Source organism: Rhopalosiphum maidis, chromosome 1 (assembly GCF_003676215.2).
Source record: "Rhopalosiphum maidis isolate BTI-1 chromosome 1, ASM367621v3, whole genome shotgun sequence".
Lineage (NCBI taxonomy): Eukaryota > Metazoa > Arthropoda > Insecta > Hemiptera > Aphididae > Rhopalosiphum > Rhopalosiphum maidis.
In genome coordinates, this window is record NC_040877.1 from 22,379,394 (window position 1) to 22,404,264 (window position 24,871).

The 24,871-nt window shown below is 24.4% G+C and overlaps 4 protein-coding genes across 4 annotated transcripts; 3 read left to right on the forward strand and 1 right to left on the reverse strand.

Annotated features, from left to right (window-relative positions):
* Positions 1-530: 530 nt before the first annotated feature.
* On the forward strand, positions 531-4,967 carry LOC113548335 (inhibitor of growth protein 3-like). Its single transcript, XM_026949162.1, has 9 exons — positions 531-558; positions 624-695; positions 1,090-1,218; positions 1,272-1,406; positions 1,490-1,573; positions 1,771-1,997; positions 2,645-2,832; positions 2,901-3,033; positions 4,583-4,967. Exons 1-9 carry the CDS (start codon positions 531-533, stop codon positions 4,700-4,702), a joined length of 1,116 nt encoding a protein of 371 aa, XP_026804963.1. The 3' UTR covers positions 4,703-4,967.
* A 3,216-nt stretch (positions 4,968-8,183) lies between these two features.
* On the forward strand, positions 8,184-10,305 carry LOC113550248 (60S ribosomal protein L10). The gene is made up of 6 exons (XM_026951980.1): positions 8,184-8,317; positions 8,428-8,452; positions 8,734-8,866; positions 8,924-9,096; positions 9,526-9,688; positions 10,086-10,305. Exons 2-6 carry the CDS (start codon positions 8,430-8,432, stop codon positions 10,251-10,253), a joined length of 660 nt encoding a protein of 219 aa, XP_026807781.1. The 5' UTR covers positions 8,184-8,317; positions 8,428-8,429; the 3' UTR covers positions 10,254-10,305.
* Positions 10,306-12,615: 2,310 nt separating this feature from the next.
* Positions 12,616-16,196, reverse strand: LOC113550566 (ras-like protein 2). Its single transcript, XM_026952493.1, has 4 exons — positions 15,690-16,196; positions 13,944-14,031; positions 13,667-13,878; positions 12,616-13,599 (listed from the first exon to the last, which is right to left on the reverse strand). The coding sequence occupies exons 1-4, from the start codon at positions 15,780-15,782 to the stop codon at positions 13,405-13,407; spliced, it is 588 nt and encodes a 195-aa protein (XP_026808294.1). The 5' UTR covers positions 15,783-16,196; the 3' UTR covers positions 12,616-13,404.
* An 864-nt stretch (positions 16,197-17,060) lies between these two features.
* LOC113550555 (60S ribosomal protein L13a) lies at positions 17,061-20,805 on the forward strand. Its single transcript, XM_026952481.1, has 5 exons — positions 17,061-17,222; positions 17,504-17,634; positions 17,696-17,805; positions 20,150-20,418; positions 20,659-20,805. The coding sequence occupies exons 1-5, from the start codon at positions 17,193-17,195 to the stop codon at positions 20,755-20,757; spliced, it is 639 nt and encodes a 212-aa protein (XP_026808282.1). The 5' UTR covers positions 17,061-17,192; the 3' UTR covers positions 20,758-20,805.
* Positions 20,806-24,871: the final 4,066 nt, after the last annotated feature.

The following is a 24,871-nucleotide window of genomic DNA, read 5'->3' on the forward strand; positions in this document are numbered from 1 at the left end:
ATTTGAAGGGCCACATTAGGGATCTAAAAGTTTTACACGGGCCATTAAAATTCTAAGTACATATTTACATTATTTAAAAACCAATAATATTTAACAAGAAAAATAATTTACAATAATAACACATATAATGTTGTCGTAATATGTATTATTTATTATTTGTCTGCAGGCCGGCATTTGGTGACCCATGTTAAAGTTTATAACTTATAGACGTTAGACCAATGACGATAGCACGATGTAGAGAATCTATCGTCCACGATAGATAACTCAGTGATTCAATCTAAAGCCATGATAACGACCTTATGAAATATTTAAATATTATTTACCACGACCATGGTCGTGGTGAATGATAAAACAATGCTGTTTACTAACAATTAGACAAAACAGATTCACTATATAGTACCTATATAACAATGCATGATAATATTTTTTTTATTGTTTTTATAGTTCTTTTATATTTTTATTTTTTTTTTTGAATAAATACAATATAAACATTAAATACTAGTTGGATACTAATTTTATTCTAATTTACAATGTTGTACCTAGAAGATTATCTCGAAAGTAATTAGAATATTTACAATTTTCAATAATAAACACATTTTTATATTATTATATTCTGTTTAAAGATATCGAGCATTTGCCACAAGAGATGAGAAATCGCTTTACAAAAATGAGAGAAATGGACTTACAAGTAGAAAGTATGCATTCTACTAAAATCTATAATAATATTATTTACTTTTTGTTTTTGTTGTTAATGTAAAATTATTAAATTCCATGACAATAATGTTACGTAAATCGATAAATATTATAAGTTTATGTTTTGTATAAAATGTTGTTAAAGAATATTGTAAAACTACACAAATGTTTAATGAGGAGTTATTAGATACTTAAAAATAAATATTTGACATAATTGTCAATAATATTAATTATATGAATGATATGATCAACTTGAAAACAATTTTTTAATTTATAGATCTCAATTGGACTTGAATGAACTTTTATTATTTTTCAAAATATTACATTTTAGTTGTATACATTTAATTCAATTTAATTTTAAAAAAACCATCAACTATGTGTCTAAATGTATTTCAGATTCTATGGATTGCATAAAAAAAAACGTGGATACTTTGTTTTTAAAAGCAGACAATATGAATCCAGATGAATTAGAAACTAATTTTAAAGCAATCATGAAAGAAGGAGAAAAATCTGTGGAACAATCTGGTAAACATTTTATATTTTTTTTAAATTTATAATCTAAATTGTATTTATTTTAGAGGAAAAAGTTCAATTAGCTAACCATATGCATGACCTTATGTCAAAATATTTGAGACGATTAGATCACGAGTTACACAAATTTAAAATGGAACTAGAAGCTGATAACAGTGGTATTACTGGACTTATTGAAAAAAGTAAAGTTTATTTTAGTAAAAAGTTACAATGGGTATATTTTATTATTTATTATATTTTAATTTTTTTTTTTTTTTGATTTCAGGAAGTTTGGATTCAGAACAAAGTAATATTAGTATTCCCAATCAAAAAGAAAATAAGTATCAATTGAATAGATGTCTTTTTAGTGGTTAGTAGTTTAAACATTTATTTTAGTCAGTTGTGATGTATATTATTTTTTTTAATAATACTAAAATATTTAAATTATTTTTTTTATGTGTTCTTCATTAAGTATCAAAATGTTTATAATTATTTTGTTTTTAGGAACTATGAGTTACCTATCTAAAAGAATTGCATTAAATACTGAAATAATATTTGTTGTTTTAGACAAACAAGAATCATTAAATCATGTCAGTACTTCCAAACAAAAATCAACATCAATAGCTTCAAATTCTACTAGTAGTGGTGATGTAGCATCACCTTCACGTCGTGATACAAGTCCTGCAAATTCTCGAATGGTTCCATCTTCTTTATCTTATACATTAGGACATATGGGAGCTGGAAGTCCTGCAATTGCAGCAGCTGCATCCCAAGCTATTGTTGCTACTCAACAAGTAATTTTACAATGTCTTTAGTATTAATAATATAAATATAATTATTATAACTTCATTTATCATACTGTACTTATAGTTTATACATTTAAAATAAAAATAACAATAATAAAATATCAAATACAAAATGAAGTGGGTAAAAATGAAAATTAATATATAGGATGTCCCATGAGGATTTACCCATTGCAATATCTCCTGAAATAATGGAGATATCATAATTCTGGTTTTTTTTTAATAAGATTTACAGAGACAAGAACTACAAATATTTTATGTCACAATTATTTTTTTATTTTGTTAAAAAAGTTAAAAAATATTTTTTATATAATTATTTTCAAAAAAATATAAGAAACTAATTTTGTAGAGTTCATTTTTCTGAAAATATTGACAAAAATTATAAATTAGTTTTGAATGAGTATTGGTTCACCATCCCAACTTAGAAAGAACCTATTTTATTATCTTATATAATCATTTTATACTTTAAATTAAAAAAAACCTTTATTTATACAATTTTTATTAATTTTTCATTTTAATAATTTTAAGAAACATATGCATTTATTTTCTCTATATTGAACTAAGATCATTTACATTTAAATTTATTATGTCCATAATCTTAAATATTAATACTAAACAGTAAATTGTATTATTTTCAGTTGTCTCAAGGTCGTAGGACAGCTAGTCTAAAAGCATCTCTAGAAGCAATTAATTCTGGAGCAAACTTGACAGGTCAAATGAGCTCTGCGTCAGGTGTTCTACCATCAGAATTGCCTATTAGTAAAGAATTGGCAGGTGTGGCACATTTAGTCAACCCTAATATGGATGGAACTAGAAAACATAGAAGGTAAATTATATTCAAAACCAAGCAATATAATTGCACTTATAATTAATTTTATGGGAAATCCGTTATAGGCGAGGAGGTACTCAAAATGCACAGATGTCCACTGAAGAAGATGTGGATGAACCAATCGATCCTAATGAACCTCGTTATTGTATATGTAATCAAGTTGCTTATGGTACAATGGTTGCTTGTGATAATAAAGGGGTAATTATGAAAAATAAATATAATATCAATAAAATCATCAATAGTCAATAAATTATATTATTAATGATAAGCTTAAAAAGTTTAAACAAAAATTTTGGCAAAACACATTTAGCCCAAAAATTACCTTTCTCTTTTTGCTTAGACAAGTCAAGATCACTATAATAATAAATTGGCAATGATTATTTGATTCATTTAAATAATGTACATTTTGTATAATAGTATTTTAATGAATAGCTATTAATAAGTATATTTTGAACTAAATGGATACTCTTCAACATGTTTGTGTATTTTTAGTTAAATAAAATATTTGTTTAAATATTTTGGGCTAAATTTAAAATTTGTTAGATGAGACTTAAAATAAAAAATTTAAACAACGTAAGAATATATTTCCTTGACAAAGCTACACCATGCTTAGATATTACTTAAAATCAGTGGTTTCCAACCTTTTTAGTTGTTTGGACTACCAATTTTATAAAAAAAATCTTTGAGGCGACGCTAGTGACTAATAGCACACCTATATATATATATTATAATATCATTTTAAATAAATACTTTATTAATGTTAATACTGTTAATATATGGTCTGCAGTCCATAGGTCCCACACTGTTTCAAATAGTTTATGACTTATGTACATTATAAGCTGATCAAAAATCTGAAAATGAATGCTTTTATTAAAACAATCATCTTCAATTGTCAATTAAATATTAAATTAATCTTATCTAGTTTAGGTGACATGCTTCACACCAAAATATTCAGATAATTATATCTATTAATATTAGTAATAAACTAAGTAATCTATTTGAAAACTATACATATGAATTTAATAAAATATTTCTCTGAAATTATTTAAACTCATTACATTCTATTATATTAAACAATGATTATTTTTGTTGCAAAAAATCTGCTATTTAAATAATTGTTTAAATTAATAACAGTTTATTTTACTTAAAAACTAATTTATTTTTTATGCCTATCAATAATTATTAAAATCTATCTGTACATAATCCAATTAACCACAAATATTACATATCATTTGAAATTCAAAGGGTTTGGGATAACCTAAAAGTTTTGTTCTTTTCTTTTTTTTTCTTGTGGTATCATCACATGGAATTAAACCGTTTGTACAATGCTTAACCCCTTGTGACATTGTTTATTGAACAAAGAAAATTCAAATTATATAACAAATTCAATATATACAAATAGAGGAAAGGCATATAGCCATAGTCATGGCTGCCATGATCACCTGACCCTTTAGTTGTGACATAGTGATAATCATAGTTTGTGATACTTCAGATATTTGGTAGGTCCAGTCTCTACTAGCACTGCCTTAATCGCTCTCCGTCCTGCTTGAAAGATATTGCCTCTACTATGCAGTAAAATAATCTACATAATTCTACCGTGTCTCAAATGTTTAGTTCTAGTATCAGTTAACTCAAAAAAAAAAAAAAATGTATGTCTCATCATTGATTATTTTTAATCAATGGTTTCATTCTTATATTTCATGTATGTGAATATGTTTATTTAAACTATTATTGTTTTCTTTTGCAGTGTCCATATGAATGGTATCATTGTGAATGTGTCGGTATAACAGATCCACCAAAAGGCAAATGGTATTGTCCTCAATGTATTACAACAATGAAGAGTCGTAGATCACGAAAAACCACATGAATGATAATGCATTTACTTATAACCACTAATGTGTACTTATTTATTTATTTTTTTAGCTTGATATTATTGAAACCAATTATTTTTGTAAAAAAAAAAGAGAATAGAAAATGAAAACAAAATGTAAATTTTTACAAAACATTCTTAAGGAATTTTCTTGTTTATTTTATTATTATATTATATATAAATTATTTAAAAAAAAAAAAAAAAACTATTATAAATATTTATATTTATATTATATTACTCTTAGCAGTTTTTCAAGAAAAAATTTTAGTGAAATAACTATTGTAATTTTTTATAAATTATTTACAGTGAGTTCCGCTTAATGTGATCACTTTAGTTCAAATCATTTTGATTCTATTAATCGGTTGCTTCCATAAAACATTTTTTATTTATTTTATTTATATACTTTATATTTATATATATGTTTAAAATTAAATTAAAATAAAGTAAAGAAGCTAGCTATTTTTGATTGTATTGAGAATTTATTACTATTATTTTCATATTAGTCTGAAATTAAAATACATATTCAATTAATATAATACATATACTCTATTCTGAATGAGATCGTACCTCGGCGGCCAACTTGTGCGCATGGGTGTGATTTTACTACACAGCAGCATACAGATAGTTGACTCGGGGGGTGGACAAACAGGTGTTATCTGACTACTGCTCGATGAAAACTGGTTGTCACCGAGGTACAATCTCATTCTGAATGGAGTATAGATACATGTTTTTTAATTATTTGAAATGAAATAAATAATGATATATGTACATTGTGCCTATACATTTTGGAACAGCTAAAAAGTATCATTATAATCATATTTTGAATGGCTCCTTTTAACTTTTTCAGAACAATTCTTGTTTCTTTATTCTTTTTAAGGAATTTTGAAATACCTGTAAAACAACAAGAATGTTTTTCAAAATGATTCAATTATCCAGTACTTGGTGGTTCTAATAAAAGGCTAATTTAAATTAGTAACTAAGATCAGGTTTGGGATTTTCAATTTTGATTCCAGTAAACGTTTGATTCTATAAACCAGTGATCACATTAAACGTAACTCACTATATAATTTAATTTACTTTAGATTAGTAATCATTTGGTCTTTAGAATTTTTACATTATGTATTGGTTAGACGCATTTATAGGTAATGATTTAACTCTACCAATAAATCTTCCTGGACCTTTATCAGCTATTTATAGATGTTATATCTGACCTCATTAACATGAGTTTGTTGTACTTAAAATATGGCTGCATAAAATTGCTTTGCAACATATGCAAATTGTATATAATGGTAATGTTGTATCTATAATTGTAAGTCAATTCCCAAAATCATATGAATCTGTTTTAGAGATAAGGAGATTAACTTAAATTGATGGAGTTACTAGTTATAATTAGAGATAGGATTTTTATATTTTTACTGAGAGTATGTAGTTTCAATTGGATAAACTTATTTCTCAATTATTCATTTTCCTTTAAACTGTTCTACATAATATTTTTTTAGCGTATAAAAAGCATATGTCGAGGTTCAAAAATATTTTGTACAAAATAATATGTTATTATTATAGTTTTTTGAATTCATATATCTGCATTTTAGGTATGTAACTATGTGTTACAATCACCCATGTAAAATATTATTAAACAATATACACCTGTCCATCATCATAGTAAAGATTGAAAATAATTGAGTCATTTTTTAAAGATTAGGATAATTTTAACCTTATAATAACTTTTATACACTATTACTTTTATTTGATTTTATTGTATTTAATATCTTTTTATGAAAAATCATATTTTTCCAAAAAATAATATTTATGCATTTAAAAGATTACTTTGATGAAATTATAAAGCTTTAAAACAATTTATTTTTTTAGATTTTAGGCGAATATAATGCTCTAGTTATAATAATTATTTTGAAGCATTCATATGTCAATTAACCTTTATAAAAGATTAGCAAATATTTATATTAAACACATCTTTAATATGTTCCTAAACATGGTTTTCCAATCACTATATTTTATTTATACATAATTTCCTAATAAATAAATTTATTGACAATTTTTTTTAATTTGTTTTATGAGAGAATTTACAATCTATATCCTAAGGCATAATAAGAATATATGTTACATAAAATAATAAAATATTTATAAAACTATACAAACTAATAAACTATACAATGAATAACTTATTTTTATTGATATAATATAAGTATAATGATACTATTCAAATTGCCAATAAATTATGAAATTCTAATAATTAAGTGTTTAACAAAATTTTTAATGTGAATAACTAATAATATTGAAATATTTACCAATTATACATAATTTATATTCTGGGGTAAAAATTTACCCCACACCCATGGGTAAGTTTCTAAAAACAACGTGCATGGTCAAAGGTTAAAAAAATGAATAAGGTAAGAGAAGAAACCATCCAGTGATTGCATTTCCTATTGCTTAAATATGATTATTATTAATTTTTTTTCTATTAATTATATTTATTCATTATTGGAACTGAAAAAATTATCGGTTTAAACATTGTTTTATTATTAAAAATATCAATAATGTAAGATGGAAATTCTAACAAAATAACTCAAAAAGTCATAATCTTGACACTTACATTGAAAGAAAACTGATGGTATTATTGTTATAAAGTAGCTAGCTGTAATTTTAAATTTACTATAATATAAAAATATTAACAAAATTATTTTTAAAATATTTAAATTTGTTTTACATTTAAGCTATTTTTAGTATAAAATGAATCTATTCTATTCATACCAATAAATAATAATAAATAAAAAACCTACAAGAAAATTAAATTGTAGGTCTGTTAAAATGTATATAAATATATAACATACTAAAAATAGTTACATTGATTATCTATATCATAGAATATGTTCTATGGTTATATAGAGCATTAGTAAGTAACAAAACTAGCAATATTAATTTCGACTTATTTATGTGAGTCACTCTTTTGCTGTAGATCTTCCTTAATCTAAACTTATGAATTCTATAGAGTCTGATCTAAGAAAATAAGAAATAGTCTATTGGATGAATGCAATGTGCTGTGTGGCATACTTTTTTTTTTAAATTACAAATTTTAAATTTAATGTAAATTATTAAATGGACAAAAAAAAATAGTATCAAGCAAAGTTATACAACGTTAAAATTAATATTTATATAATTACATATAATGTTTGTATAAAATATTTTTCATAATTTATTGGCACAAGTAATAAAATCAGGTATTTGTTATTACATAAATTAGAACAAAAATATAAAACCAAATTCATACTTTTTAGAATATTTTTAAAATATGAATATTTCTTGCATACATAAGTATTTAGTATTTTAATTCGAGAAAATATTTTAATATAATATTAAATAAAAATATTTTAAAAACCCGCTGCATTCTATGGTTTCATATTTAGCGGCAACTTTTAATCTCTTTGATATACTTTCTTCCATGAAATATTTACTCATGCAACGTATTTACAATCTCTCTATAAAATAAAATTGTTCCACCTTTCCACTCAACGATCTGCCATCGTTCTCTTTTGATAAACATTATTGGGGTATCGTTTATGTTTTCTGAATCATTGGTGGAACATCCTTAAGCAAGTAAGTTTTTATAAATTTTATCCATTTGAATCCTACAATTTATTGACGTTCTTTACGTCATTGTTATTAAAAGTGTATCTTTACAAACTGTTTTAATCTTTTGTTCACAGAAATGGGCCGTCGTCCTGCAAGATGGTAAGTAAAATCGTTACTATTTCATACTAATCCAACCGCCACATTTTATGTTAAATTACTAATTCTCTACGAGTTTATACTTTATTGTTTTTATCATATTCCACTGTACATTTTGTTTTGTATATTTCGACTGTACGGAATTATATTCCATTACTATATACTATTTAGCATATTTTTGGTTTAAGTTACTATCAGAACCATTAATATTTGAACTAGAATAACAATGGAGCAACGCCATAATAAATGAAATATTTAAAGTTTTTTATTTTTAATATTTATAGTTATCGTTACTGCAAAAACAAGCCGTACCCAAAATCACGGTTTTGTCGTGGTGTGCCTGATCCAAAAATTAGGATTTTTGACTTGGGAAAGAAGAAAGCTAAAGTAGATGATTTTCCATTATGTGTACATCTTGTAAGTAGTATTTAATCATTATCCTATCCAAATTTTTCTAACAGTCATTATTGATAGGTATCTGATGAATATGAACAACTGTCATCTGAGGCTTTGGAAGCCGGACGTATTTGTGCCAATAAATACATGGTAAAACACTGCGGTAAAGATCAGTTTCACATTAGAATGAGACTTCATCCGTTCCATGTCATTCGTATCAATAAGATGTTGTCATGCGCTGGAGCTGATAGGTATGTATTCAATTTTCTTAACTTAATTACTTTCCCTTAACTAAAAGCAATTATATTCAGTAATGCAGTCTGTATAAAAAATTGGTTGACTGCTCTTTACATTTATAAAAAAAAATTTATTTAATGTTACACATGTCCTCTTAACAACATATCAACATTTTTTTTTTTTTTATTGCAATGCTTTTTTATATAAATATAAAAAGTTTGAAATTGGTTTAATTAAACAACAGCAAGCTAAAAATACAGTTTGAGAATGTATTGTAAAATACAAACAAAATATAAATGTAAATTTAAACATGCAGTCATATGAATTGTCATAATACTATAAGTTGAAACTAATATTCAAGTTAAAATATTAAAATTTGGTTATTGAATAAAAATAATAATTAATAGTAATGTTTGAAATATATAATTTTCTTTTTTCTTCAGGCTCCAAACTGGAATGAGAGGTGCCTTTGGTAAGCCTCAAGGTACTGTTGCTCGTGTGCATATTGGTCAACCAATCATGAGTGTTCGCTCATCTGATAGATACAAGGCGGCTGTTATTGAAGCTTTACGTCGTGCTAAATTCAAGTTCCCTGGTCGCCAAAAGGTATTTACTTTGTTATAATCTTATAGTTTAATGTTTTAAAATGTAATTAACTGCTGTAATCTTATACCTAGATATATTATAAATTAAATTTTTTTGTATCACTTAACCATGATAGGTCTAAACTCCCCGCTAAAAATAAATCTAATATATAATTTTTTTAAGTTTTGCTCACTCATATTATTTTATTTATCAGACATTCCTTATACGCGCATGTATATTGCAAAAGAAATATAGTAAATGAGTTAATTTTCTCTGTTCATTATTCATCATTCACATACAATTAATAATTATAATAAACTAATTAATACTTGATTATCAATAAATAATTTGTTATGTGAATTATATTATATTGACTCATCTGTGTAGACTTTATGCTGATGCTTACTTTACTTTCCAGATTTATGTAAGCAAGAAATGGGGATTTACAAAATACGACCGTGCAGAATATGAAACATTGAAGGAAGATGGAAGACTAGCTCCCGATGGTGCCAATGTTAAATTCCGACCTGACCACGGACCATTAGATAACTGGAGAAAAGTCCAAAGGGAACTTCTTGCTGTTTAAATATGGTTTTGATATCTCTTTTATTGGAATTGAATAAAAACAATTTTGTGAAGTTCATAGTTTTATTTTAAAATGAAAATCCTTGAATTTAATTCATTACATCCAAGAAATAAAATATATTAGTGACAATTTCAAATGTTTTTATCTACTAGTTAAACAATTATTCATTAGTATGTAATGTTAATGATATAATTTACATTGCATGCGTTTGGTTGTAACTGTGTATACTTAAAAATGTTTTATTTAGTAATAACATTTTACATTTGATTACAAGTGTTCATTTCAAATAGAATTATTTCGAAGAATGGGATATTTGAATTGGAAAATTATTGTTTTCTAATAACATATATTATATGATACCAATTAAAAATGTTATTAATGAAAATATAACAAAAAATCAAAACTTTGCTTAACTATGACTAATATGAGAAAATGGTTATTTATGCAGCATTTCTTGTTGTGTGGGAAAGTTGTCAATATTATCTAATAATGTGAATAACTATAAAAGTAAGACTAATGATTAACTATTTCATTAAATTAGGAAAAATAATATAGATAATTATAAAATTAAATATAATAATACTTCTGCCACTGAAATGGTGGGTATTATAGATAAGCTTATTATTTGATTTTAATTTAATGGCTTCTTATGTATAATTTCAAAAAAAATTTTAACTTGTAACATAAGATATTCTTCTTTCATGAGTTGGGTAATTTAAAAATCGCTTTATGATGCTGCAATTTTACTTACCTTACCAAGCCTAAGGTGCCCTATTTATATATAATAAAAAAATTCAATTTTAAAACTTTACAAAAAAAAACTGTTCAATAATTTTGTAGTCTGGGCCTATGGCTCTGAAATTCCTTTAATCTAAAGACCAATACATTTTTAGATAATTATTAATATTATATTCCATTTCACTTTAAAAATACTATAAAGTGACTAAATATTAAAGAAATACCCATGAAACATTTATTTTTTCATATCCCTAGACCCTAAGCTTAATATTTTGCTAAATTGTACTTCTCATTATTACTTTAAAAATGTTAAAGAACAACAAGGTTAAGTATTGTAAGATATTTACAATCTGTTAACATAAATAATAAGTATATTAGATAAAAAGATTACTAGACGTGACTACATGAGGGATTATAAACGTAGGGGGGAGGTAAAATGTTATAGAAAAATAGGTGCTAAATAATATTTAGTAATAGATGCTTAAATAGAAATTAATTATTTTATTTTTAAATGAATAATAAATAGTAATTAAATAATCCTGAACCATGTTTTGAATTACAGTTTTTTAAATCATGTTCAAATTAATATTAAAAAGATATAATCTTAAATCTGAAGCAGCATCATAGAATATCATTACTCAATGAGCTGCATTAAGTTTATCTCTATATAGCCTATACATATCTTTGATAATGGTATACAAAGAAAATGCTCTTATGACCAGCTCCATACTAGTAAAAGTTATCTATTAAATTCACTTTTTAGTTGTTTCATATTATGAATGTTCTATCGAGTTTTTTTTTCCCTGCAATTAATGAAGATAGTTTTTTGAAATCATATTCTTATATATGTATAGTGTTCTATAACATGCATTCAATACTCCATTTCTATAATAAAAATTGATTGTTAAGTTTTCATTTTTAATAAAATCTTGCACATTTCAGGAATAAATCATTTTAATTAAAATAAATTCAGCATTTATTAGCAATTACTCAATTTTTTTTTTATGTGCTCCAGATTGATAACCGCTGATGTGAGTGAATGTAGAACTTTGTGTTGGTGTTGTTTTCCTGATAAAATGATCAGTGATTAATACTTCATGTGTTATTTTAAACTTATTATTACCTAATAATTTAACTCATTATTATAGGGTTCACAGTAATTCAAATAATTTAAATTAAGATACATTATTTAACTTTATATAGTTTATAGGTAGTATATAATTTTCTAAATTTATCATGGTTTAAATTAAGTTGTAAGGATATGAAAATACAATTTTATAGTTTGACATTTTATTTTTATTAAGATCTCATTTCCAGATTGTCCAAACATAATAACTTGTTAAGCATTCAACAACAACAAAAATGTAATTATATAATAAATCATTAAGTACTTAATAGTTAATATACAATAGTTATTAAAAATATATAATTTATGTATAAACTATTATAATACAAAAATAAACAAATTTGTATTCTTTATAAAGAACAAATAGTAGGTAACATTTCAAACTTATTTAAATGTTGAATTTTTGATTTAAAATTTATTAATATAAAAAAACATTAATTGATGAACAATTAAGAAAATAATTTGAAAAAAATATATTAATGTCAAAAATTAATTACATAAAAAAACTTAAATTATGCATTTTTGACAACCAATTAATATAATAGGATTTGCTCTGGCATTTATATTAGTATATTACTTTTATTTATAAATAATAAGATTTAAGTAGTTTGCCCCAGATGGTGACATTCCAAAAACTGTCTAGAAAAGTAAAATGTGGCTTAGTATGGCGCAGTGTGTACACTTAACTATAGAAACGCACCAAGTGTACATAACAGCCGGCGTTGCTAGTTCCTGGATGGGTGACCACCCAGGATTTTTAGCGACAAATCCTTGCCACACATACACTCATGTGTTTAAATAACCGATCCAAAATAAAAACCTACAGTACTCTCCCCCACAGTTCTACAGGAGACACTGAGATAAAAACATGGATATTTAAATAAGGTTTGGAATTTTAAAATGGAATCTTAATATTTTTTTAAGTTGGCAAAATTGGTTAATAAGTATTAAGTTTGCATTCTTGAAGAAAACAATCTAACTGTTTATTAACAAAATAAGTTTTTGTTATTAAAATTTACTTACTATGCTATTGGTTGCTTAAAATTATGTTAAGTATTAACAAAAAAAAAAAAAAATTGTAATACCCTATTTTATGTTAATTATATGTCAACAGATTTGTTCAAATGTACAATTTGTGTACGACTAGATATTAATATTTAATACTGTGAAAAATATTTGTTTTAAATGTGTATGGTTAAAATTGACAATAATGGGAACACAACAAATTAATTTAATGCGAGTTGGTATGTAAACATAACAACATTGTAAAATAGACAACATATACTGCTAAAGTATGGAACACTTTTTTGAACTCTTTTGCGGTATTGATTTGATTGGTGGTCTTTCAGATAATTGAAACCTTCTTACAATTCGAACAAGTTCATGGAATGATTGATCAATGTTCATTCCTGCTTTAGCACTGCATTCTATGTAAGGTATTTTCAGTTGCATGGCCATATTTTGTGCATCTTGTATAGAAACCTTAAATAGAAAATATTTTTTTAATTAAAATTAATATTAAGCAAGTCTTTTATCGAATAAAATGTACCATTCTTTGACTACTTAAATCTGCCTTATTTCCAACCATCAGCATTGGAAATTCATCTCTATCTTTAACTCTAAGAATTTGTCTGTGAAATTTTTCCATCTCATTGAAACTAGTTTTATCTGCTACAGAAAACACTAACAAAAACCCTTCACCTGATCTCATATATTGTTCTCTCATAGCACTAAATTCTTCTTGTCCAGCAGTATCCAAAACTAAATAATTATAATTAAATCATTACTACAAATATTAATTATTTATTTATTTAAAAAATAATTACTATCTAATTTTGCTGGAACATCATCAACTATGCATTGTTTTGTGTATGAATCTTCAATTGTTGGATCATAATCTGTCACAAAATATTTCTAAAACAAAATCATTGTATTATATTATATTATGCAGAGTTATAAGTTCTAGCAAAGTAAGCTATAAATAAATTCAAAAATAAATTAATAGTTTATTACTACTATTCACTAGTATTTATTTACACTAATTACATTTACTATAAATTATCTGACACATGGTTGCATTATTTACAAAGTATAAATCTCCAATCATCAGACTGTTTTAATGATTATTTCATAATATGTCATTTCAATTTTTATGATATAGTACTAAAATAATTATTTGATTGATATTGAATTTAATATAACGTAATCATGTTTATAGTAATATTGTATAATTTTATTGAGCTAACAAAATTTAAAAAAAATTTTACTATATTTTATAAAATAAAATGACATACATATTCATTTAAAATATGGTAGTAATAATGTCTCATAAAAATCTATATATATGTATAAAAATAATTATTTGATCAAAAACAAGATTTTAGTTTTTAGTAGTTATAGATATAAATAGAAAAATATGGTACTATGATTTTTACAGATGACATCAATGACCTCATTTTATAGTTAATATAAACCACATCAAAATTATGTATTCATAAAATTATAATATCAAACTTTTTACTAAAATTTATATGTTATAATATTGTATACATAGAAAATCCATATAAGGAGTTGAGAATTATCTGTATGACTGTGTAGGTATAATGATATACCTTGAATTGGACCCACTGGCAAAGCAACGTTCACACCCACATGTTATGCAATTAGTTGTTGCAATTTAACAACACATTTTTGGTAACAGTTACATTAATATGACATCATATAAAAATTGATTTTAGATTATTAACATGTTATACATCGGAATTAAATTTATTATCACAAGAAAATTTTGAATTTTAAATAAGTTATAATAATTTATAAAAGATTATTAAAATTATCTACCTACTTATTTTGGAAATAAAGTATTACCAAAATATCAGTAATAATAATAATTATGAAATACAATTTTATATTTTTTCTTAAAATTAAATAACTAAAATATAAATATGTGTTCAATTGTATGTTAAAAAAGAATAATTATAATTATTAGTAGTATAAAAAATTAAAATATAGTTATAATACATAGAAAATCTTGATTTCTCAATAACTTAGAATAATTCAATCAGTTAGTAATGTATAGCAAAATATAATTATATATTTTTGAATACACTGAATATAGAATAATCAAATTTTTATTATTTCTATTAATGTATATCAATTTGTAAAATTTATTATGTTGACTATAATAATGGTATAAGCCTACTTTAAATAAATACTTGGTTCTAAATAAAATAATAATTACTTATTACAATAACGTCTTTTGATTTGTAATCTTAAAGTACAAAGCATTGTTCTCATAATGTTTAGCAAAAACAAAATATTCTCCCAAATCTAACTTATACAATTAAGAGTTTATATTATTTTACAATACTTATGTATTTTATAATTATGTATCATTTATATTAATATATCAAAATATATTGTTTATGTATAGTAAAATTAGTTAATATTAAGCAAAATAATAATGTCTTAAGTACAAAAAAAAAATAATAATATACAAATATATGGCATATAGGAACAAATTTTAGAGTTACTCGATGTTGTTCTATTTCAAATACAGCCAGTAAAAGTACCTGTATAAATTGTATGGTGATTGCAGATTTCCCAACACCACCGCCACCGACAACTACCAATTTGTAGTTCTGATTATAATTCGGGCGATTCATAGTAATGCAATTTTATTTTCACTCGATTGGTTTTTATAAAAAAATATATAAATTGAGGAAAATAATCGTAGTGCGAACGTTAAAAATTAAAAACCGTTTCACATACTACTCTGCGTACTAACTATGGCGGGTATAAATACGGATACGGAATCCTAACGGAAGCATAGTATTTATGAGTAGTAGTTTACCACAACTAAAGCAGACTACTAAACAATAAAAGGCGGTCCACAATACGCAATGGCCAATGACCAAAGTACCGAACCCAAACGACGAAAAAGGAAAGAGAGCGAAGACTAGCAGCTGTCAAAACACTTGTGACACACTCCGTCGCGTATTGAGTTGTAGTCGTTACTTGTGACACAAGCGACGAGCCCAAATGGCAGATAAAAATGACTCTTACAAATGGACACACTGTGCAGATTTTTATTTTACGATTTTGTTAAATATTCAAGGCCATTTTCTATGGATATTGGATAACTTACTGGTGTTACAGTTATCCTTCTATAAGAGCGATAACAGCATTACTGCTATTACTGAATACTGATTATTTTTATTTTTTAACTTCTGCATTCTGATTCTGAAGTTGGTTATGAGTTTGCCACTGTCACCATTCTTTTCTGTAGGACGTTTGATGTAAACGTGGCGAGGACAGGTGATTGAAGTTAAATATTTTTTATGGTTGCCGTCGTTGCTGATCCATCTTACCTAACCGTTGATATCTAAATTCAACGTCGTAATATTAATAATGTATCTCAAAACGAGAACACTAACTGGACGCTAGTCAATGTCAATAGAATAGATGAAATTCATCGATAGTTTTACGATAATTCATTATACTATAATAGTATGGACCCCATTACAAAGTACAGATATATATTTTTAATCGTGGTACAGACATTGAAGATGACAAGGACAGGGAAATGCTTATCACTAATCGGTAATCACTAAAATGTCCCTGGCCCTAATTAGAACGTCTAGAACTACTCTTCATTTTTTATGTTAGCTGTGCTGAGAACCATGGTGATGTCGCACTCAGTCTTAAATCGTATACATAAATATTCAAATTATATTTTAGTTTGTGGACTCGTGGTAGATATATTCTGTTGGTGATGTCAATTGTCAAATTATGTTATCAACATTTAACGATTAACTTGGTTACATCTTGGTTGATCAGTTCCTTATAAAACGAAGTTGTATTATTCAACCTAGGTCTAACGCTATTTTGAGGTTAGACCACTACCACAGTAAACGAGGTTTTGACATTTAAGTTTTGTAAACGCACTACTTATTCCTTAACCTATTCTGTCGTAAACTCCTAACATATCTGCCATTTGGTTTCACGTCGCACGTGAAAAATTTGTTCGTGTTATTTTTTATATTAATCTTCCATTATAGTTTTACTAGACTAAAATGGCACCCAAGCATGGTTTGTTCAACAAGGTATGTATTGAATGTTCATCAACTAACTTTAAGTGACGTTTACCTATTAAAGTGTTCATTTTCGATTTTCTACTGTTTTGTGGTTATATTTTGAGTTACATATAACTAGTAAGGTAGTTGTTATTTCATTCTACTCTGTTTTCCATCATTTACCTGAAAACGTTTTGAAGGAGTATTTTTTTTTCTAGTTCAATGTATTGCTAACATTTTGTTGAAACACGCTCCATTACCACAAATTTATATTTCAGTTATTGTAAATTTAATGTTTATTATTTTTTTAGCGCATTTACATAGATGCAAAAGAACATTTGCTTGGAAAGTTGGCTTCATACGTAGCCAAAGCAATTCTGCAAGGAAATAAAGTTGTTGTTTTTAACTGCGACAAAATAAACATCGCTGGTAGTTTTTACAGGTTTGAAAATTACTTTTAAATTATTTGTTGTGTTCTTACTTAATGCTTATATTTCGTTTAGGAACAAGATTAAGTACTTGTCATTCTTGAGAAAGAGATGTAATGTGAACCCAGCTCGTGGACCTTTCCATCACCGTGCTCCCAGATGTATATTCAGAAGAACTGTCCGTGGTATGTTTTTTTTTTTATTTAGATTAAATATTTTTCTCCTAAAATAAATTACAGTGAAGTATAAAAATTCTTTAATTTAAACTGAAAATATAGTTGCTAATTTCTCATACCTTATATAATACTTTCTTCATTATTATGTGTTAGTTGGATTATACTATTTAACTCATAAAACATAAATTTAAGTAACAACTTATCAACTTTTATTAATTTTAGTTAAATATGTTGATGAAAATTATTGGTACATATATCTTTTATGATTTCAAAATAATATCCTTACTTACATTAATTGAGACTTTGTCTCTGAAAATAAAATATTAATGAAAAGAGATATGTTACATTTATTGAATTTTGTACTTGCAATACAATAGTGTAGATTTAATTTTTTTCATTATTTGTTTAATATTAATATAAAATAGGATAATAACATAATCTTTTCTCATTTATTTAAATGTACACAATTAGTATAATTATTTTAAGTATTATGAACAAAGTATGGTCTGAGTAATATGTGATGGTGTCGACGTTTACGATGAGATTATACTTGAATCGAAGAATAGTTTTGAATGTAAAAAAATATTGTAATTTATACATTATATATTCAGTAAAAAGAATTGAAATATGTTTTCTATGATTTTCAAAAATTATTAAACCTTACATTATTTGAAATAAATTAATTTATGAAAATAAAATGTATTATGAGAAACATGGTTCTTATTAATTTAATATACACATTAAGTATTAGTTAAATTCTTTAATGATTATTAAACAATTCCTTACTTACATTAATTGAGAATTGGTCTTTGAAAATAAAATGTTAATGAAAAGAGAAATGTTATGTTTATTAAATTTTATACTTGCAATACAACACTGTAGATTTACTGTTTGTTTAATATTAATATAAAATAGGATAATAACAAAATCTTATCTCATTTATTTAAATATGTACAATTAGTATTTTATTGTGCGCAAAGTATGGTCTAAGTATTTGTAATAGTGTCAACGTATACAATAAAATTATACTTAAATCGTAGAATAAAAAAATAAATATTATTTTACACATTTTACATTCATTAAAAATAATTGGAATATGTATTCTATGATTTTCAAAAATTATTAAACCTTACTTACATTATTTGAAATAAATTAATTTATGAAAAAAAAAATGTATTATGAGAAACATGGTTCTTATTAATTTAATATACACATTAAGTATTAGTTAAACTCTTTAATGATTATTAAACAATTCCTTACTTACATTAATTGAGAATTGGTCTTTGAAAATAAAATGTTAATGAAAAGAGAAATGTTATGTTTATTAAATTTTATACTTGCAATACAACACTGTAGATTTACTGTTTGTTTAATATTAATATAAAATAGGATAATAACAAAATCTTATCTCATTTATTTAAATATGTACAATTAGTATTTTATTGTGCGCAAAGTATGGTCTAAGTATTTGTAATAGTGTCAATGTATACAATAAAATTATACTTAAATCGTAGAATGGTAAAAAATAAATTAATAAAATTAATTAATTAATTAATCGTAGAATAAAAAAATAAATATTATTTTACACATTTTACATTCATTAAAAATAATTGGAATATGTATTCTATGATTTTCAAAAATTATTAAACCTTACTAAGATTATTTGAAATAAGTAAATTAATGAAAAAAAATGTATTTTGAGAAACATAGTTCTAATTAATTAAGTATTACTTTAAACTCTTTAATGATTATTTAACAATTCCTTACTTACATTAATTGACATGTAAACCATGAAAACGTCATTAATATGAAAAGAGTTGTAACTGATGAACAATAAGTTTTAGATTATTTTTAATATTGCATTATTAAATATCCTTAATTACTTATTTATTACTAAGTAAAAAATTAACAACATTTATTATACTTATATATTTTTAATTATTATTTCATCTATGATTTTTTTTTTTTTTTTTTCAAAGAATAACATTTAAAATTTTCAAATAGTACCATTCAAATTGATATTTTAATCGAACACCGAACTATAGAAAAAACATAAATAATATAACAATAACATACCTTATTTATTCTTAAGTCATTTTGCCATCAAATTATATATATATATTTTATTTCAATTAAAATCAAAAAATCTATAAAAAAATAAACAATACCTAACTTTGCTAAATTCTAACATTTAAATTTAAATGACAAAATATGAATAATCTTAACTGCCAAAATTCAAATAAATTTGTATAGTTTCATATTTTTAGATATAATTTATTATCTAGTAAAGAATGATAAAGACATATTAACAGTTCCTCATTATGTTAAAAATATTTTAATTTTATATTTTCAGGTATGATCCCACACAAAACAACACGTGGACAACAAGCTTTAAGACGTATGAAGGCATATGAAGATATCCCAGCTCGTTATACATCTCAAAAAACAATGGTTGTACCTTTGGCTATGAGAATGTTGAGTCTGCAACGTGGACGTAAATATTGTGATGTTGGTCGTTTATCACATGAAGTTGGATGGAAATACCAACATGTAGTCAAAGACTATGAAGCACGTCGTTTAGAACGTGAAGCCAAGCGTGCCCAGCGTTTGAAGATTAGACATGTAAGAATACTCAAATTGATAATAAATACTAATATTTTATATACTTATCAATATCATTAATTATTTTTTGTTAAATTCATCAAAATATCCTTATTTATGCCTAAAGATATTGATATGAACTTTATTTTTTTATAAAAGTTGCCCATTCTATTATTTTCTATCCCTGATCTTAGTGCAGTACATTTTTATGATTATAAATTTTTTTTCATTCAATTATATTTAACTTTTTTTAATTTTCAGAAATTGACCAGAGAAGCCAACAAGAAAGTTAAGAAGGTTGTTGAACCATACAACCAAGTCCTAAGGGATAGTGGTTACTATGTTCCAGCTTTAGTTTGAGATGGATTTTTGTGACAATAAAAAAAATAAACAAAAAATGTTTGTAACCTTTTTTTTATTTTTTTCCTATGCATAATATCAATTATAAATAGTTGTTTAAAGAATAATGATTCCACTTCATTAATTTATTGGAGTACAAATAAAATCTGTAAAAATTACTGTAAAATTATATTATTGGTGGCATATCTATACAAATGATAATATCTTAATACTGGACTGCTTAACACATATTTCACGCTAACATATTTGCTTATTTTAACGATAATTTAATTATAAATGGTTTTTATATCAGGCAATACGTAATATTTAATTTCATTAATTTATAAAAGAAATATATTTTTTTATTGTAATTTATACAAGTTCAATGATAAATTATTGTTTATGAAGAATGATCACAGACTTAAAACCTGACTAAAGTTATCAGTCTATTGTTTAATATATATTAAACAATTAAATTTAATATATATATTGCTAAAATAGTAATTTAATATACCACAAGGATAGCTTAGTTTTAAAATAAAGCATTAAGTTACTTATATTATTATTAATATTTAACATATAATATGTATTATATATTTTTGAATTTTGAAATCAATACCAGTTTATTGGTGAATTGTATGAATTGACAATATTCTAAAACGTATCCTAGATATTTTGAAAATATCGTTGACAGTTGTGTATAGTATCTAATATATAATAATGTGTTTTATGTAACTACAAATATTATTTTTTAATAATTCAAAAATATACAAATCCTTGTTTATGCCTAGGTTAGGTTTTAGTATGATATATTTATAAGGAACTGTAAATGTGCATTATTAAGATTTTGAAAAATTTAAAAACAAATCGTGTAGGTATAATTTTTTATTTTTTTTTTAATCTTATTGTTTAGACATGTAACTTACTTGATGTAAGCATCATAAGTTATGGACATTCTTCTACAAATATTGATAAAAAAAAAATTATTTATACCTACTATATGCATTTTACTTAATACAATATCGTAATAACATTTGTGAAATATATACATTAATTTTTAGATAATAACGAGATTTATACTGTTTTACAATAAAATGGTTGACTTAATAGTTAGTAAAAATAATTATTGTAACAATTAAATATAAATAATGTTTTAAAAAGCAATGTTCCCAACAAAAATTATATCGACTACCGTTAGTTAGACAAAACTCCTATGTAGTTAAGTTGATCTTAAAAAATTAAATATAAAATCATCATAAACACATTAAATAAAAACGGTAAATTCTTAGTCAAACATCGATTTTCACAGGAAATAACTACTGTCTAGAATACCACAACCAAACTCATGTTTCAACAACTTTTTAATAAAAAAAAAATCGTTAATCCACCAAATCTTAAGTTATAACTACAAATGTAGAAATATTATATCATATTTAAACCTTCAAAAGATTTCAACTAATAATATTTACATAATCAGGTATCCATGTGACCATGTACGATTTATGAATTTGGCGAAAGATAATGGTACTTACTAAATTATTTCAAGTTACATACTTACACTTATACCAGCAAGGCAGCAACTTATATTAAACAAGGTCATATTTTTTTTCTAAAATGTATTTAGGAAAATTAACGTGCATTTAATAGGGTAGCAAAATGTTATTAGGGAAATTTACTATTTTTTTTTTTTAGGAGTTTACATTTGCCTCGTAGTTATTCATATTGCCTATGCATTGCCCCATATGTATTGGATAATTCTTATAAAGCCATGGTTGAAATATATATATTTCAATCATGATTAAAGAAATATTTTTTTTACATGATCTTATTAATAAGAAACAGACGTTATTACATTAACATATACATAAAACTATACAAGCTATAATTACTACATACTAAGCATTGAAAAAATTATCTAAATAAATAGTAATGTAATTTATGTAATCAACCATATAATAGATATTTATTTTTTTTAATTATAAATGCACCTAACCTAACTGATGAGATGCTAAAATTTATAACCCTAAGACAATTTGGCCAACAGAAAATTGAAATAACTGTTTCATCGAAAAAGTTGCTCTTTATGAGAACAAAATATATATTACACAAACAAACAAAGAATTAACCTATTCAACGTTTATAAACATATTAAATATGTATAAATAGTTATTTTCAATACTAAATAAAATTTTTTTGAAAACCTAATGTAGAAATAATTTTTCCAATACAACAAAATATATTATGACGTTTTATTTATAAAAAATCAACTTAAATACTTAATATATTGTAGTCAATCGATCTAGAGGAGAAGTGAAATTCATCACTGATGGTACTGGTATATAAAAACATTGCGGTGATTATTTTATTTTATTTATTTATTTATTATAAGTGGGTGACAAATTGAGAACCCTTTAACAAAAGATAGATAGATCGAAATTGAATTGAATACGCATTAAAATTGAACTGTTACAATACAAACATAATGGAATAAGACAAAACATACCTACTTTTCAATCATAATAAAATTAAAAAAAAAAGTGGGTATCGCTCTGCTGTATAGTAGAGATGGAGAGTAGGTCACAGGTCATAATAATGAATGTGTGAAATTTGAATGCAATGACGGGTATCATTGTGTACAAAAAACGATTCTGAATGGAGATGATTTGTCAGTCAATGATAATTAGTTGGATACTTGGATATATTGTATTATTACCTATATTTAAATTGTAATATATTGTTATTTTACGCGATTTCGTAAAAAATTTAATTTCAGACGCTCATAAAATGATTTCTATATTGAAAATTGAATTTTTTTTTTAAAGTTACTTGAAGGAAAACGTATGGATAACCAAGTATTGGACTTTTGAATCTTAAATATAAAATCACAAAAATTTTATACATTTTCAACGTCAAAATTCTTTTCAAATTTTCGTAATTTTGATACATTTCGTAAACATTTGAACTTTAAATGCTTCTAAACAAAAATTATTTAACTTTTTTACTAATTAAACTAAATTGACTAACGATTTTTTATTTTTTTTTCCTACGATAAGTACAATTTATAATAAAACTTGTATTAAATTTTAAAGATTTTTTGGATAGCCAAATTTTTTTTATCGGCATTTTAAGAAAAAAAACGTAGAAAAGTCGAAAATTTCAGTTGTCTATAAATAGGTTAAAAAAGATCAAAATATTTGAAATTTTAATCGTAAATAAATAACCATAATATAAACATTTGGTGAAAATTTCAAGTATTTATAATGATTAGTTTTTGAGTTGCAGCAAAATCAAAAAATCGATTTTGTCAAAAAGTGGTTAGGTGTAAAAATTCCCGTTTTTCCGTTATTTTTTCAGGGTTTTAAAAACTATTGGAAATTTTTTATTATTGACCGCCCCCCCAAAAAAAAAAAATACCAACAATATGAATTTTCCTATTCAAAGATGAGCTGAAGTCAAAAATTGAAGCATTATTACTACTTCAAAACGTGTTGACAGACACAAAAAAAAACACACATCATTGTAAAATCAATACATTCATCACTCCGTTCAGAATCTAAAACAATTAAATCCGGATAATAATACAATGAATAACATAATAAGAATTAAAAGAATTACAATTTTTTAATGCATAATTAACATTCAACTTATATACTTAATGAGACAATTCAGAAAAAATCAACAGAGTTTGCTAATTTGTTTATTGAATATAATACTTGAAGAAAATAGGATAATTGGTAAAAACAGGTACAAAAAATAATTTATTAAGCCTGAAGTTTATTTAACTAGTCTGAAGGACAATATTGAAAGTAACTTATGCATGGGAGCCGCAAGGGGGTGCACTTGCACCCCCTGGCTTTACAAAAACTTAAATTAAATTTAAAAAATTGAATGGTATTGAAACTATTTTATTTTGCATAATTATCTACATTATATTATATTATGTATTTAACTATTATTATTATTATTACGTATATAAGCATTATTTAAAAACTAGCGTATACCTTCTTGCACGATGCACCCCCTGATAAAATTCCTGGCGGCGCCTATGAACTCATGGAATTTTACATTACCATTTAGTAAGTTATATAAAGAAAAATAGAAATTATGATTCATATCTTTATATTCTAAGATATGA